The sequence below is a fragment of the Zootermopsis nevadensis genome, unplaced genomic scaffold (assembly GCF_977971745.1).
Source record: "Zootermopsis nevadensis isolate Lab colony 2312 unplaced genomic scaffold, Znev_1.0 Znev_ptg000020l, whole genome shotgun sequence".
NCBI lineage: Eukaryota > Metazoa > Arthropoda > Insecta > Blattodea > Termopsidae > Zootermopsis > Zootermopsis nevadensis.
This window is the reverse complement of record NW_028259152.1, coordinates 4,961,099-4,977,223: the sequence shown is the minus strand read 5'-3', so window position 1 is coordinate 4,977,223 and position 16,125 is coordinate 4,961,099. Positions and strand designations below refer to the sequence as shown.

At 35.9% G+C, this 16,125-nt stretch overlaps 1 protein-coding gene across 5 annotated transcripts; it reads left to right on the top strand.

Moving 5' to 3' along the window:
• Positions 1-2,244: 2,244 nt before the first annotated feature.
• On the top strand, positions 2,245-15,500 carry nst (phosphoglucomutase 3-like protein nst). 5 transcript variants are annotated; one of them, XM_022067172.2, is made up of 12 exons: positions 2,245-2,399; positions 3,325-3,395; positions 5,924-6,056; positions 6,597-6,692; positions 8,062-8,266; positions 8,908-9,057; positions 9,226-9,394; positions 10,528-10,640; positions 11,952-12,109; positions 12,854-13,046; positions 13,473-13,588; positions 15,081-15,500. In XM_022067172.2, the coding sequence occupies exons 3-12, from the start codon at positions 5,941-5,943 to the stop codon at positions 15,217-15,219; spliced, it is 1,455 nt and encodes a 484-aa protein (XP_021922864.1). In that variant the 5' UTR covers positions 2,245-2,399; positions 3,325-3,395; positions 5,924-5,940; the 3' UTR covers positions 15,220-15,500. The 5 variants fall into 5 exon arrangements, with proteins under 5 accessions (XP_021922864.1, XP_021922863.1, XP_087207932.1 ...); XM_022067171.2 differs by having other exon boundaries at positions 2,262-2,433; XM_022067170.2 differs by lacking the exon at positions 2,245-2,399 and adding an exon at positions 2,406-2,566.
• Positions 15,501-16,125: the final 625 nt, after the last annotated feature.

Sequence of the window (16,125 nt, the reverse complement as noted above, 5' to 3'; positions counted from 1 at the left end):
CATAGCATTTGACACTGTGACCATCTATGCATGAACCCATCTTGTTTACTTATGAGTTCAATTTTACTGTTGGATTATAACTTACAGTACCTAAAATATAACAGTGGCTATACAAAATGTGTGGAAATGGAAGTCTGTGTAGTAGAAAAGAAGGCTTAAGAGTTCTGTCCAGAACTCTTTGTCAGTTAGTGATTTGTTAATTTTAAATGGTTTATAGAAACATTTCTTCAATTGTTAAATTGTGTTGGGTTAATTATTGTAGGCAGGCTGAAATGAATACAGCTGAGCCTATGCTGTTTAGGATATGTGTGGAGCAGACATCAACAGACACTGACCAGAGAGCAATATCATAATGGATTTTTATTGGTTATGAGCTGGAGAAGTACCTCTGAGCATAGCAGCTGATGATCAGATTAAATAGTTATCTTGTAATTGTGCACTATACATACCACTTGACTGTTCTTAGTCTTTGTTCATGTTTATTTCAACAGAGCATAGCTCTGAAATGGCTGTGAAAAGTTGAAATGGTATAAATTGACTGATACTGATCAAATTCCAGAAGAAGTGATAAAAACATGAGGTAAAGCATTTCATTTCATTCATTATTAAATTCTAGCAGTACAAAGCTATATTGGATATAGAGTAACTGTCTATATTAACACCACTGCAGTAGAAGAATATTAAGCATTTGAACCTGATGAACTGGAGATACCCCCATGGTTCTGATCAGCAAGGCTTAAGATTGTTCAGTGGTGTCTGTGTTCCTTTATTGCAGATTCTAACCTTTTGTAGTAAAGCAAATGGTACTTGTGGTTTAATACTGAGATCTGAATCTTGTATCAAATACAAACCTTTTGTTTCATGAGCTGTTTGAAGTTTAGTTTCATGTAGAGCTTTGTGGATTCATACATACTCAGATGAATTCACTTTGCAGCATTTAGTGTGAATCCCAATACCAAATTTTGTTTAAATCCATTACAGTTTCAGAGACAAGGTCTGAAACAGTTGAGTGTTTAAATGATTCAAGAATAACCTTTGGTGCTTAGTCGTTGATACTGTTATGGGCTATAAGTCATAAGTGAAACTCCAGGCAGTCTTTGTTATCTTTGTTGCCCTTGTAATTGTGACAAGGTTCAGAAGGTTTAGAAATAATTTAAATAAATTATTTCTTGTATGTTTTATCATTCATGTCACTAACAACTATTTTGTTGTACCATGATGAGTGTCTGTTATCAAGGTGATCAAAGAGTATTGGAAGAGTAGCAGATAAGGAATCAAATTCTGCCTAGACATTATTTCCTAGCAACTGTACTTTGTAGCTCAGTTTCAGTTGTGTCAGTAATGTATTCGGTATACATAGCATATTTGTTGTTTTCCTTTTACCCCAAAAATAGTAACAGGCGAAACGTACAGTTTGGTCCCAGCTACTGTACTTTAAAATTTATGTATGGCAAAGCCATGTGATATACGGATTTGTAGGTCATTATAACGTATGGCAGGCATGTATTTGGTCCGTGGTACCAGACGACGAACGTCATAGTCCAAGTTATTAGGCTTCTACGTACTGAATATATTATGTAAAGGTACAATTTGGCTGCACGCGACAGAGACAAGCGACCGAGGCAGGCGACAGAGTTACGAGACCGAGACTGGTTGCTTCCTGTCTGCTCTCTGTACAATCGTATGAAGTACAATTACGAGCGCGAGACAAAGACAGGCGACAGAGACAAAGCACAGGAGACCGCTCTCGGACCAGTAGTGTTGAGTAAAATAATGACAGAAATTAAATTTACTGGTGACCAAGATGAGCAATTGGTAGAATTAGTAGCAGAAAACCGACCACCGACAGAAAGAACCTTCTTCACGTCTGGTTTTGAATATTGAACTCATAGGTTTTCTTTGTTTCTTTCGCAACAAATAACACAGGAACACATCATCTTCTTCTTATTCTTCGAGTAACCTTTTTAGAAGCATTTGTGTACTCATTTTTCACAGAATATGTGCACGTATGTCTCAACAAAACAAAGAAAACAAACACTTTGCCGCATGTCTCGGTCGTCACCTCAGAAGTGTTTGGCGACAAGCTGCGATGTGTCCGTCTCCCGTCTCTGTCGCCTGCCTCGGTCGCTTGTCTCTGTCGCGTGCAGCCAAATTGTACCTTAAGACTTGAATATATTATGTTTACGATAATTTGCTATGAAGACAAAACTTATTCTTTCATTACAGTAGCATTTTATTTATTCTCGTTTATAGAAAATATATGGTGAAATATGATAATGGCAATACCAACTTCCTTTTGGATGTCGTGTCGTAGTGGGGGTTTATCTGTGCGTCCGTTCCCTACCCACTTATATCGTGACGTAGAATGATTTAGAAAGTGTTCTACGTTAACATGCCAGGTATGTGCAGCACACGTGGACAGTTCATTGAATGGTAATCGTAAAGTGGATGTCAGCTGCGCTAATATGGCAGATGTGGTATCTAATGTTAAAAAAGTTGGGTTAGAAAAGTATCCTCGTCAGGGACCTAGAAATATTCAATATGGAACAGCAGGCTTTAGGACAAGGTGGTATTAATAATGTGATATTATGTCATATTTACTAGAGGGTTAGATTAGTGCCTTTTTCCTACAAAAACTACGCGAAACACCGTTTTAAAGGTGTCCATTGTAAATGACCATTTCCATTCATCATGTTATGGAATTACTTCCAAATCAAAATATCTTAAATTTTTAAATGGATTTCCAATCATATCACGGTTTGTACACCATAAATAATACTAACCTGGCCAAAAATAACCTTTCAAAATCATCCGGTAATATTTTGCAGTCATAAGTAATATTTGATTAGCAGTCCCTGGAAGGGTGCAAGGCCTGGGGTAGAGCCATATATGTGTGGCCCTCTACTTAAGATTTGTACAAAAAGAAATCTAGTAATCAGTAATTATGATACTACTGGTGCTGGGCTGCATATTTATTGAAGGGTGTGTTCATATCACTGTTTTGGGATTACAATGACATTAATATTCTTTAGTATGGTATTTGTTAAATTTTTACTTCATGGGCACTTAAGGTGCCATTGTGCATGGGGCCCACAGAACCATGAGACCTGGGATGGCCATCCTACTTGCTCAGCCTAAGGGTAACATTTGACAGTCCATTTGGTGAAGCAGGTCAGAGTAAATGGTGCTCTTATACAAGTGTAGCTTTCTATTAACCTATAACTATCATGTCTAAAGCTAATTGGACATGTCCTGTGAAAGAATTGTGTGCCATGGTTAGTGTGAAGTCCAGGCATCCATAATAAATTTTTATTCTTTATACAGGGCTGAAGACCTTGACTATGTTCTGTATCGTGTTGGTTTGTTGGCTGTTCTTAGATCAAAATCCAAAGGTGGTAAGTTGTTAAGTTTTTGCATATAATACAGTGTGTCCACAAAGTCCCTTTGGGGTTTTGAAAAATTATGGCGTGCAAACAAATTAAGCTAGCCACATGCGGTTTGCGGCAGATTACAGTGAAACTCTGGAAGTTTTTTACTGACCTCAGTAGACCTCGATGTGGGCTCCCTTGGTAGCATGGAGAACGTCCAGACGATATTCGAGCTCTTGCCATGTTCTGTGGAGCATGTCCGCTGGAATAGCCAAGATCGCATTATTGATACAGGTCTTCAGGTCATCAGTCCGTTAACTGGTGTTCGGAACACAATGCTCTTGACATAACCCCACAGGAAAAAATCCAGTGGTGTTATGTCTGGTGAATGTGAAGACCAAGGCATTGGACCGTCTCTCTATCTTCCTGAAAATGTCCTATCTAGGTATGTGCGTACCTGCAGACCCCAATGAGGTGGAGCACCATCTTGATGCAGAATGATGTGTGGCCGTAAGTGCTCAATTTGTGGTACTGCATACAGTTCCAGCATGTCCAGATAGATGTTCATGTTGATCATCTGCTCTTGAAAAAAGAAGAGTCCAATAACCTGGTCATGCATTACACCACACCACATGTTCACTTTCGGACTATCGTGTATGTGCTCCCTAACAACATGTGGGTTTTCAGTGCCCCATATGCGCACATTATGCCTGTGAACTTTACCCGAGACATGAAATGTTGCCTCGTCTGTGAACATGATTTTTTTCAAGAAGTCCACATCAAGGTCTACTAAGATCAGTAAAAAAACTTCCAGAGTTTCACTGTAATCTGCTGCAAACCGCATGTGGCTAGCTCAATTTGTTTGCATGCCACAATTTTTCAATACCTTGAAGGGACTTTGTGGACACACTGTACATGCAGTACTCATATTAAGGGGGGGAAAAACAAGAAGCAAAATTAATGTTTTTTATATATTGATTTTTATGTTGTGCATAGTAAGTGGATTGAATGTTGGGCCAAGTGGTTACCACTCCTGCTTCATATTCAGGAGGTTCTGGGTTCAATTCTTGACCTGGAAACTGGCCATCCTGTTAGAAGTTTTCTTGGTTTTCCTCAATCCCTCCAGACAAATGTCCAAGCCTTAAGCAAGGCCATGACCACTTCGTTCCTGTCCTTTCTAGTTCATTATTTATCATATAATTTGACACTATATATAGTCTGATTTGCCAACAGTGCAATGAAGTAAGTCATAAATAAATAAATATGCAAAGTAAAATAGGTAGATAATGTTTTCACACTTGATTAATAAAGTTTCACATATTTATTCTTCCATTAATTTCAAGTTGGTACACATTTATTTTCATTATTATTGTTCTCAGGTACATTTTGAAATTATTTATTATCATTATAGTGATTTGTAATGATGGTAACCAGATTTGTTTCATGCCAGAGGCAGGGATCTTCTTATCACCATCATGTCCAGACCAGTTCTGAGGCTTATGCAGCCTTTCATACAGTAGTTATTCATCTAGTGCTGAGACTGAATGCCTGGACCTACCTTTACCTCTCCTTATAAGTATACATTGTGTATTGTTACATAAAATTGAGCTCTTATTTACTTGTATTTTAACTTTTTGCTGATTTTGGTTTATGTAATAATCATATGTGTATGTTTATCTATATTTACTTTTATACTAATATTTTTTTCTGGTTTGTAAAAGAAGTTTTGATATTATTCTTTGATATCTATATTCTTGCCCAGTAAATTACTTTCTTCCACATAAACATTTACCTAATTTTGGTAATCCATTTCTAGCCCTTCCTGGTTCACTTGAACTGCATACATTTACTTCAGTTATTATTACAAATTGCATAAGTGTTTATTGTGAAATAATTACTATTTCACCACAAATGTCTGTGCTTACTTGAAAATTTGATAAATTTAGAAGCTGTGGAATTGTTAAAGAAGCTTAAAATGGTCATGTGTATCATTGTTTTGTTATCCTTCAATTATTTTTTGAAATATAAAGAAATTTAGATGCCAGTTATATTAGCCTAAGTTACTATCATTGGTTACATTTTTTCAAATTAATTCTGCTGTACACAGTGACAACACAAGGAATAAAAATCGGCTTCATAGACCAATTGCCTACCTCTCATGTTTTCAGAAGAGTGCATATTATGCAGGGATCAAAATTTTCAACAGTCTACCATCAAGTCTCGCAAGTCTTGTAAATAAAAAGGCACAATTTAATGTAGCACTAAAAATATACCTAATTACACACTCCTTTTACTCTGTTGATGAATTTCTATTGTTCACAAATAAATGATAATTTATCTTCTGTATGTAATGGGTAGATTTATTTGTAAGTTATCATTTCTTTATGTGAACCCTTTGATTTGTATAATGTGAAATTTATATAATAGTATGACTAGTATTTGTATAACATGTATTGTATTATTATGACTTTTTCCACATCCTATTGTCATCAGACTATCTTATGGATCCATGGAATGTAATTAAGATGTATTATTAAGCTACTGTATCATTTTAGGTGCAGCTATTGGGCTTATGATAACAGCATCTCATAATCCAGAACCAGACAATGGTGTGAAGTTAATTGACCCTTTTGGTGAGATGTTGCAACAAAGATGGGAGAAGTTTGCTACAAGACTTGCAAATGCCAGGTATAGTTCGCGACTGTAATCTTGAGACTTGTGGGGTAAGGAAGTGGGGTGAAAGAGGAAGGAGGAAAGACAGCGTCAGCCTTTAATGCTTCAGACTTCTTGCATTCCTTGCGAGTCTCAAGATTACAGTCACGAACAGTACTACATATTTGAATCTGTTTACTTTCATAGCAAAGCAGCAAAACAGAAGTAAAATTTATAACCGTTTGTGGACTGTGGCTTTTCATTGTGTGAAATTCAGCATCTAGATCAGATGATGAACTGAGTCTGTCATGTCATAATGGAACTGAATGTAAAGATTGGTAATGTTCTCAGAACGCATACAGAGCAAATTTCCTCCAAGAACAGGGCTTCTTATGATTATAACTTCCTTCATTTCTTTTAAAGAGATTGCTTTTTCTCTCACTCCTGACCTAGCTTTCTTCCCTGGTGCACTAAAACAATTACATGGCATAACAATCCAGACCACGATCTATATTCACTGTTCTTTGGAAACCTCAGATTCTACAGGGTTACATTAATTTGTTTTCTACTTTCTAGTGACACTGAATTGGACTCTGCACTTCTTGAAATAGTTGAGGCAGAATCAATCAGTTGGGAAACTCAAGCACTTGTGTGTGTTGGGCAGGATACAAGGTATAGTTTTCACATTTCACATCTTTTCTGTTAAACATAGCTGGCACTCAAAATATTATTATGATACTTCTCATATTAATCCCCATGTGCATGAATTAATTTTTAGCCTGCAGAGTGGCAGATTTTGGACACAAAATCTCAGACCCTTGGTAGCTGTATAACAAATATTTGCTTCTTGGATCATTTAATAATGTTTATATTTGGAATTGGGAAGAATAAGGTCAGCAGTGATTATTACCTTCCACATTTGAGTGTTAACTTTATTTATTGCCCATTTTAAGATCATTACATGAACAGTGAGTTCATTAGCTGTTATAATTATGAGTGGCTATGGTTTAATATTCTGTCAAGTGAGTGTTTTTGTATGAATTGTGTGTGATGTATGCTACTGTTAGTGTCAGAGAAAGTTTCCCATTAATAACTTCCAGGATAGTAATTCAAAGCACAGTAGGCATTCACAACTTATTAATAAAGTCAGTTTACTTGACATTTCTGTAAAAATAAAAATAAACATTAGAAATGTAGTGTACTTATAGAAGAGACAGTGGATAAAACAGAGACTAGGCTAGAACATTAATCATGAAAGTCATTGAGTAGTCTAGCATGAGGTTGACATTTCAAAATCATTGGCAGCAAAATTGATGATATTGATTAAATATCCATAATTTAACATTTCCTTAGTTCATGCTTTGCAGCCAGTTACATTGGTTCCTGTGAACAGTTCATGGTAGAGGATTTGGTCTTCAATTAACCTTTCACTGTGATGAAACCTGCTTAAAATTAATACATCATTAATCAAGAACAAATGTGTTTAGAGTAGAGCAAACCAAAATGTGTGGGTAAAGTTAATGCTTCAGGATTTTCAAATAATGCAGTTTCAGTATAAATAAAGGATAAAAATGGGAATGTAATTGGACAGTACATCAGCTATTTATTTGTAGACTTAAAAAAAGCTTCTGATTAGTTATGTGCAACATCATCATAGAATTTGGTATTTCCATGAATCTAGTTAGGTTGATTAATATGTGTTTAAACAAGAGCTGTGATAAATTGCTTATGAGAAAAGATCTGTCTGATGTATTTCCTATTCAGAGTGGTCTGAAACAAGGAGATGCTTTATTACCATTTGTTCTTAACTTTATTTAGAATATGATGTGGGAAGGACCAGGAATATCAGCAGTAACTGGAATTGAAATAGAATGGTAGTTGGCATTTCTTGCATAATTTAGACACTTTTTAATTCAGAACTTCTGCATGTCTAAGTGTTTAGGTGAGGATGGAAACATTTAAAGGCTGTTTCTGTAAAGAAGCACTTGTATTTTGCAATGTTAACATATAGTCATTTGAATTATTTTGTTTTTTATATTAGACCAAGCAGTCCTGGCCTTGCCCAGGCAGCTGTAACAGGAATAAGAACTATGGGAGGAAAAGTGAATGACTATGGAATTGTAACTACACCCATGCTTCATTACTTTGTGGCATGTATCAACAACATTGGTAGTGCATACAGTGAGCCAACAGAAGATGGTTACTTCAAGAAAATAATCACAGCATTCAAGAAACTTAGAGGAGATGTGAGTTTTATTAGCAGTGTTTACTGTGTTATTATTACCTTGCACTATTTTAAAGCCTGCTGTGTTACATAGGTAACTCATAATGCATGCTTATGTACTGTTGATGTCTGCAGTTTAACTGGATGTTTTTATAGAGGTGTAATTACCAACGTCCTTCAGTAGATAGTGTTTACGTTTAATGTGTGTTATTGGAGAAGTCATTCTTGAAACAGTTTTACAGTACACATTTGAAAGATGATCGCTAAAAACATCTGCACAAAGAAATGAGGCATTATCAATAATGAAATAGTGTAACTTAAAAAGGGTAGCCATTGATAACATCACAAAATATGCACATTTCAAGTTAAGAATATTCACAAAAGTACAAACATAATATGCTGATTTCTTTCTTTTTTCTTTTTCTTTTTTTTTTACACTTTGCTTCACTGTTTCTTAAGTTTCTGAAATGGTGTATTCTTAAAAACTGTTCCAAAGTATTATTTTGCAGTTATTGAATATGATTTGAATGTATTTCATAAATTGTAAAATTATTGAATGTGATTAGGTCATAGACATTTATAGTTCAAACAAATTCATACAATTTTAGCAATTTTACATTTAAAGTTTATATCTTTCTGTACTTACCACATGTCCTTTTCCAGAAGCCAGAAAATGGTAAATATGTACCAAGTGTAATGTTTGATGGAGCAAATGGTGTTGGAGCAATGAAACTTGAAGCTGGTTTGTTGCACTTGCATGATTCTCTGCAGGTGCAGCTCTACAATAATGGTACTGGACAGTTGAATTACAAGGTGAGTAATGAGGGCACAATAATAAAAACAATTCACGGATATTTCTTCCTGTTTTTCCCAGTATTGCTTCATACAGCATGCTTGAAAATGTATGTATGATATTTTTTATTGTCTATAGTTTTAGTACTTGTAAAATATGCCATGGGTTTGCCACTCTGTTCCTTACAGTGTGGTGCAGATTATATAAAAGTGCAGCAGTGTGCACCAGTAGGAGTTCCACAGAAAAGTAATGCTCGCTGTGTATCTGTGGATGGAGATGCAGATCGGATTGTTTATTATTACATTGACACACATGACAAGTTTCATCTGCTGGATGGGGACAGAATTGCAACCCTGAGTGAGTTTTATTTCTTTTGACTACATTTAAAAATTGTTCCAATGGTTAAAAGTTATTAGAAAAATTAAGTAGTATTTATCTCCTGTAAACATTTGGAAGGAAATGGTATTACCCCAGTATTTGTCCACAAGGACTGAAGATAACCAAAACAACCTTCTGTAAGGATACCTGGTCTACAGCTGGGATTTGAACCAGGTACCTCCAGAATGTACATCAGATATACAAAGGGAGCACAAAGTAACTTTATACTTTCAAAATAAAACAGGAAACAAATGTGTACTCTTAGAACTTCACACCTACACCAGTCCTAAGAAAAACTTGCAAAGTTTTGTACATACCTCACAAAGATTCAATATGTGGTCTGTGAGTCACATGGCAGATGTTGAGATGATAATCCAACTTGTCCCAAACTTTGTGCAGTGTGACCTTAGTGACAGTAGCTATGGCAGGTGTGATCTGCTACCTCAGCTCTGGCAAAGATTATAGCAGAGACTGGGTGGTTCCATGTGAAATACATGTTGCACAGCTGTTACTTATTCTTCGCCAACAGAAGAGCACACCAACTCATCTGTTGTGGGGTAGCCATTTAAAAAAATAGTGGTATCTAGCAGAGGCAGCAATCACCTGGGTCATTTGAAACAAAACTTTAACTTTTTCTGTTGACTGGTGTGTGTGTGTGTGTGAAGTTCTGTTATGCTCACTCTGTATTTTTGCCATCTTTACTTCTTGCCACTGTTGCTTTTTGATAGATGAGGTATAAGAATTGTTTATTGGTTTTTTCACATACTTATAATAGCAACAGAAGTTATAACAAATGGGCACATCTGCTTTCTCTCAGGTGTCACATTTGACATTCCAATTACATTACACATTTCAGCTTCATATTTGGGAGGTCGTGGGTTAAATCTCAACCCACAGACCAGATATTCTAAGGTTTGTAGTGTATTTGTTCAGTTACTCCAGTTAATGAGTTTCTAATGTAGTACCTTCCTTGTTATCATTCTCAGTTGTATTATTAGGCATTGCATAATCTGTAACCAAGACTGTCTATTCCCAGTCATGTATCAAGACTACTTGAAAATGTTAATGTAATTTACTGTTATATAGTTAAATAAGTTCTTTACTTTTAACAGTTGCTGGATATCTCATGGAATTGATTAAGAAAAGTGACCTGGGTCTTCAGCTAGGATTAGTGCAGACAGCTTATGCAAATGGAAGTTCCACTAGCTACATATCCAAAACATTGGTAAGAAGTCTTCTGTAGAGGATATTCTTTACTGAAAAACCTGGTAAGGTAAATTTGTGGTAGGAAAATTGTATTTTTTCAAACAGAAGGAAATGTTAACAGAATGTGAACATACATAATCAAGTTCAGTAATGCTACAGAGCTGCTGTGACCCTAAACTGGTATTGCTAGCAACTCCTGCCTCTAAGGCTCAATCTTTCAATCACTTTAGTGTTAGAGAAGATAGTTCTGATGATTTGGTATTATTTTCCTGAGGATGAACATAACCTTGATTATGCAACATGGTGCCTGAGGTTTAGAATCACTGCTGTAGTGTAAAACCTTCGCATAACATAATCTGGGGAACAAAAACACCTTAATTCATAGTACAGCAGTTCTTGTACAGATCATTCTGATTGCTAGAACTATTTTTAAATTCAGTTTGTTGATTTTCTGTACATAGTATACTGGAAAGGTAAGTGCAGATATATAGTATCTGTCTAGTTTTTTGACTGACTTGTATTGTGTTGTGATATAGTTTCCATTTTTGTTTAGGAAGTCACCAGTTGGAATCTAAAAATTCTGTGTGTATTATTGTTTATAAGTCAGCAGTTGCAAACATGGTGACAGTGCAAACTTTGAGATTATGCCAGAAGAATTTAATGTAATCAGAATCTTTAATTTGTTAATAAACTCTTTCCAAGAAGAAGAATAATAAAATAATAATAATAACAATGACAACCGCAACAACAACAATCTGTAACTTTTCAATTGGCTGCAATAAAATATTTTTACCAGATTGTGATTCAGCAATATGACTATCTGTGTGCAAGCCCAGCATGCTAACTCGTTAGTTAAGTAGCATTATGTTGTTGGATTATATATTTACATTACCGAAATAAGGTATTAATACATTTGTTGCATTAGGAAACTAGGTTGTAAGCTTTACCCAGAACTCTTGTGTGGTTACTGAATTGTTAGATCAAATGCAGTTTTTGAGATGCTGTCTTCTGGGTTGTTGATGAAGGCAGCAAGGAACTCTGAACGTCGGTAAACTTCTACCAGACCACACGGCGCAACAACCCAGAAGACAGCCATCTTCAGACTCACCGCTGTGAATACCTTATATCTTACAAATGTAGTTCTTTCTGGTAAAGGACAAGTTCTAAGGTTTTAATGGTTACATTTTGATTTCAAAATCAAGAGTTCTGCTGTATTCTTCCTGCTGCACATTAAAAACTGAGGTGAAACTTAATCACTGAGTAACTTCAAATTTAAATTTTTTTCCCCCTCTGTAGTGTTAATATACCATCATGTACTTCATACAAACAGAAAGTTCCTGTGGCTTGTGTACCAACTGGTGTGAAACACTTGCATCACAAAGCTATGGAATATGACATTGGAGTTTATTTTGAAGCTAATGGACATGGAACTGTTACATTCAGTGACTTCGCCACCAGATGTATCTGCAGTGCTGCTGAGGACTTAAGGTTTGATTTATTATGTCTCTTTATGTTTATATAAAGCGTGCACATATTAAAATACCTATTCCCTCATGCCTTTCTTTAAAAGGCATGCTACCTTATTTTAGACCTGAATTTATGTGGCCAAAAGTTAAAACTGCCTGGAAAAGGTCAATGTGGCAGACTCGGGGTAACCTTGGCTCATTCTTAATACATAAAGAAATAACAGATTAGTATATTAAGAAACACTTATCTTTATCCAGTGAAAACTTGTGCAACTTCCAGAACAGTGAAGATTTAAATCTATAAAATTTTTGCTGTGTCTGTTTTGTATATTTATTATTATTATTCACTAACTAAACTAATTCCATGGTACACAGTCTTCGTTGAAAAATCTAATAGTTACTGAGCTGGTGAACAGATACTGTATTTTTGCGGAACCTGAATGTTCATCACTGTATTCATAACAGCATCTCCATGCCATAAGGGAAGATGCCATATTGGAGGACCTCAAAACACAAAGAACTGTATTCAGAGAGACATAGTCAAAAGGGGAATTAAGAAAATGATGGAAGGATAATATCACTATTGCAAAAACTTGGTAAGGTAGACTGGATGTAATTAGTTCAGGACAGTCCCCATCAGCAGCTCGTATATTGGAATTATTATTAACCTTTGGGTTCTTATGCCAGAAAGTGTGGTTAGTTCCTTTTCATTGAATTTGTGTGGCCTCAGTTTTTTTGGGTTCCTTACTCGTTTTTATGTTAACAGCTTACCTGCAGACCAGCTGCATGCCACAGAAACATTGGCAACCCTGATGGATGTCATAAACCAGACAGTTGGTGATGCGATATCAGACATGCTGATTGTGGAAACTGTTCTGCATGCTAGAGGCTGGAGCATAGAGGACTGGGAAGCTACATACACTGACTTACCCAATAGGCAGCTCAAAGTAGTGGTGAAGGTAGGGGGTAAAGAGTTGTTTTATTTTGTCTATTTTAAGTGGTTAACATTCCAAACTGGTCACATAAAGTGTATTGGAACTTGTTTCTGCTTAAGTAAACAATGACACATTTTGTTACATCAGTATCATATGTATTGACTGAAAGCAATCACTGGGTACTGTGCAGGATTAGGCTTAATTGCCTATTGATAAATCTTTTTAGGTTCAGTTGGTCCATCTGTCTTTTATTCTGGTGCCCAGTATCTGTCATCCAAGCATTTTGTATTATAGCACCTGCTTTGATATTTTGTTTTTGTTTGTGTATGTGCTGTAGCCATTTTGTATTATCTTTATTTTCACCTGTAATGTTTGAAGCATTTCTTTTCTGATGTCTGTAACCTTGCAAAGAAAGTTGAAATTGCAAAACTTTCTATTTTGCTGTTACAGGATCGAAGAGTGATTGAAACAACAGATGCAGAGAGGGTGTGTGTGACTCCAGCAGGACTCCAAGATCAAATCAACATGCTTGTTAAAAATTTCCCAAATGGTAGATCATTTGTCAGGTAAGGATGGCTGAGTGAAGTATGAGTCGCTGGTTACCTAACTATATTTTGTTGATGGTTGTAACACTGTGTGGGCTTATATTTAACTATACATCCACATGACATTAAAACCCAGAAGACTAAAATAATTATCATAAGAAACTAAAATTTTATATAATTACGCATTTATGACTGAAGTAATTATTTAAACCTGTAACAGTGAATAGAATGGGCAGTATAGATGCAATAAAATAGATATTGGAATAAATGATGTGGAAAATTTATGAATTGAGGTACACATGCATCATTTCAGTTTACTTCACCACAAATTGTGCATGGACTGTGTAGGAAAATGAACAGAAGATTCTACAAGTGGAAAGTGATTTCTAGAACTTGTGTACTAATTACATTTAGACCATCATCATAATAATCATCTATTCGACAAATCCTCCTGCAAATTATTTATGTGTTCAAGGATTCTCAGGGCATTCAGTCTTCTGATCTCTCTACCTAGTCCTGCCTCTCTAATGGTTATTTATCCATTTCCTTTCTGGCTTATCTCTGAATACTCTGTAACTTCATCTTTGTAGCCTGTAATCTGCTTATATCTCTCTTAGTTAATGTCCAAGCACATTAAAAGAGGTAATATGTTGAAATCCAGAGGAAGGTTAGTATAACATGCTGTGCTGTTGTACACACAGTATGAGCAGTGTGCATCTGTAACAGTGGAATAAATCTCTCTCTCTCTCCTCTCTCCCCCCCCCCCCCCCCAATGAATATATTGTCATCTATTTGCATCAAACCAAACCGTAATTAGCTGAGCCAAAATCGCTATTGTGGAGTGCAGACATGATGTAATCTGATGTGAACATTACTTCCTGTTTGAGCAAGCAAGCTTCAAAGTTTCCCTTTTCTTACAACAGAAATATCAACTGTTGTCAGTCATTTCAATGTAGTCCATAGCAACAGCTGTCTCAGCCAAACTGATCCTTCATTAGCAACAGGTCTTCAGTGCTGTTAGAGTGGCCTGTAATTACAGCTATGGGAAATTAATCAAAGTGACTGCAGTCACTTACTGTCAGTGAGAAAATGAAGATCTTAAGAAAAGCAGAACAAATAGGAAATCATGCACCTGGGACCAGACACAGCTGATATTGTTAAAAGTTCTAAAAGCATAAAAGTTCAGGCAGTTTAAATGGCTGTGAGGATGATTTCATTTAGACACTGATGATAAGATTAATTCACGTGGAAATGTGGTATTGTTTTTATTCATTTTTCGCCCTGTTGCAGTTTTATCGGTAATCACGTGCTTGTGTAGATTTGTAGACTGGCGCTTAAATCAGAAAGATGGAAGTTTTTTGTTGCATGCAATTAAGTTAAAATGTAGTGGCTGTTATGATTACTGCTTTGAAATATCTGCATCATTACTTTGGTTGATACCTATGAATAAAAGTATTAAACAGTGCATACCAACTCCATTTAATATTATGTGTGCATGTTATCTTGTGTGCAGACCTTCAGGAACAGAAGATATTGTTCGAGTTTATGCAGAGGCAGACACACAGGCCAGTGCTGATCGACTGGCACTTCAGGTCGCTTCTGTGGTACATCAGTTGGCAGGGGGAATAGGTAGTCCTCCTGTACCAGAGTGATTGATAATGAATAAAGCAAGTGGCTTGCATGTGGTGAAAGGATACAACTTAAAGGTAATAATTACATATTACATAAAACATTTTGATTCCATGCCTGGACATTTTTGACTCGCAATAACAAAATAATTTCAGTTTTCACGTGTAATTATTAATGTATGGAATTTGTCACTTCAAGTTTATGATACTAAAGTTTCCTGTTTGTATAATTCATAGTTTTCAATTAACAAAATACTGAAAACTACTAAAAGTCAAGAAAATAAAACAAAAGTCTTGTATCATGAGTGTTAAATTTTTTGTTGATTGTTCATATAGTTTTTCCATATCACTGCCTGCTTCTGCATTTTTGATTATTAGTAGTGCCAATTGAGTTGTGTGGTCAGTTTTGTATTAAGGAGATTCTTAGAACTGGAGAGTAGTAGAGGTGAGTAACACTGTAGATCCACTTTGCTCATTCCTTGTGCTCTTAGTACCAGCACTTTGTCATTGGCTTTGTTCTGAATCCTTTGAAGTTGTCTTCCGGGAGTATTTATAATGAAAACCAGATCATCCCTTGAAATTTTGAGACGCCGTAGCCTGTGGATCCAGATTCAACTAATATGAAATCTCTTACAGGCATTGATTTCATGAAGCTACTTAGGCTTATGGTGTATTTTAATGTGGTCTCTGTGCTTGGCATAGGTTAATAAGTTCTACATTCTCATACTTTGTTGCAAGTACTGAGAATGGAGTTTACACATTTGAAGGGTATGAAGGGAGTCTTACGGTTTTCTGCCTCATCACGAGAGTACTTCCATCATCAACTTTGCCCAAAAGATGCCATTGAAGTCATTTTTGTAAAATCTGTTGTATGTTTAAGTCAGTAAACAGTTGCAGGAGAGTATTTTGTTATGTTTTGTTACTTTGGCC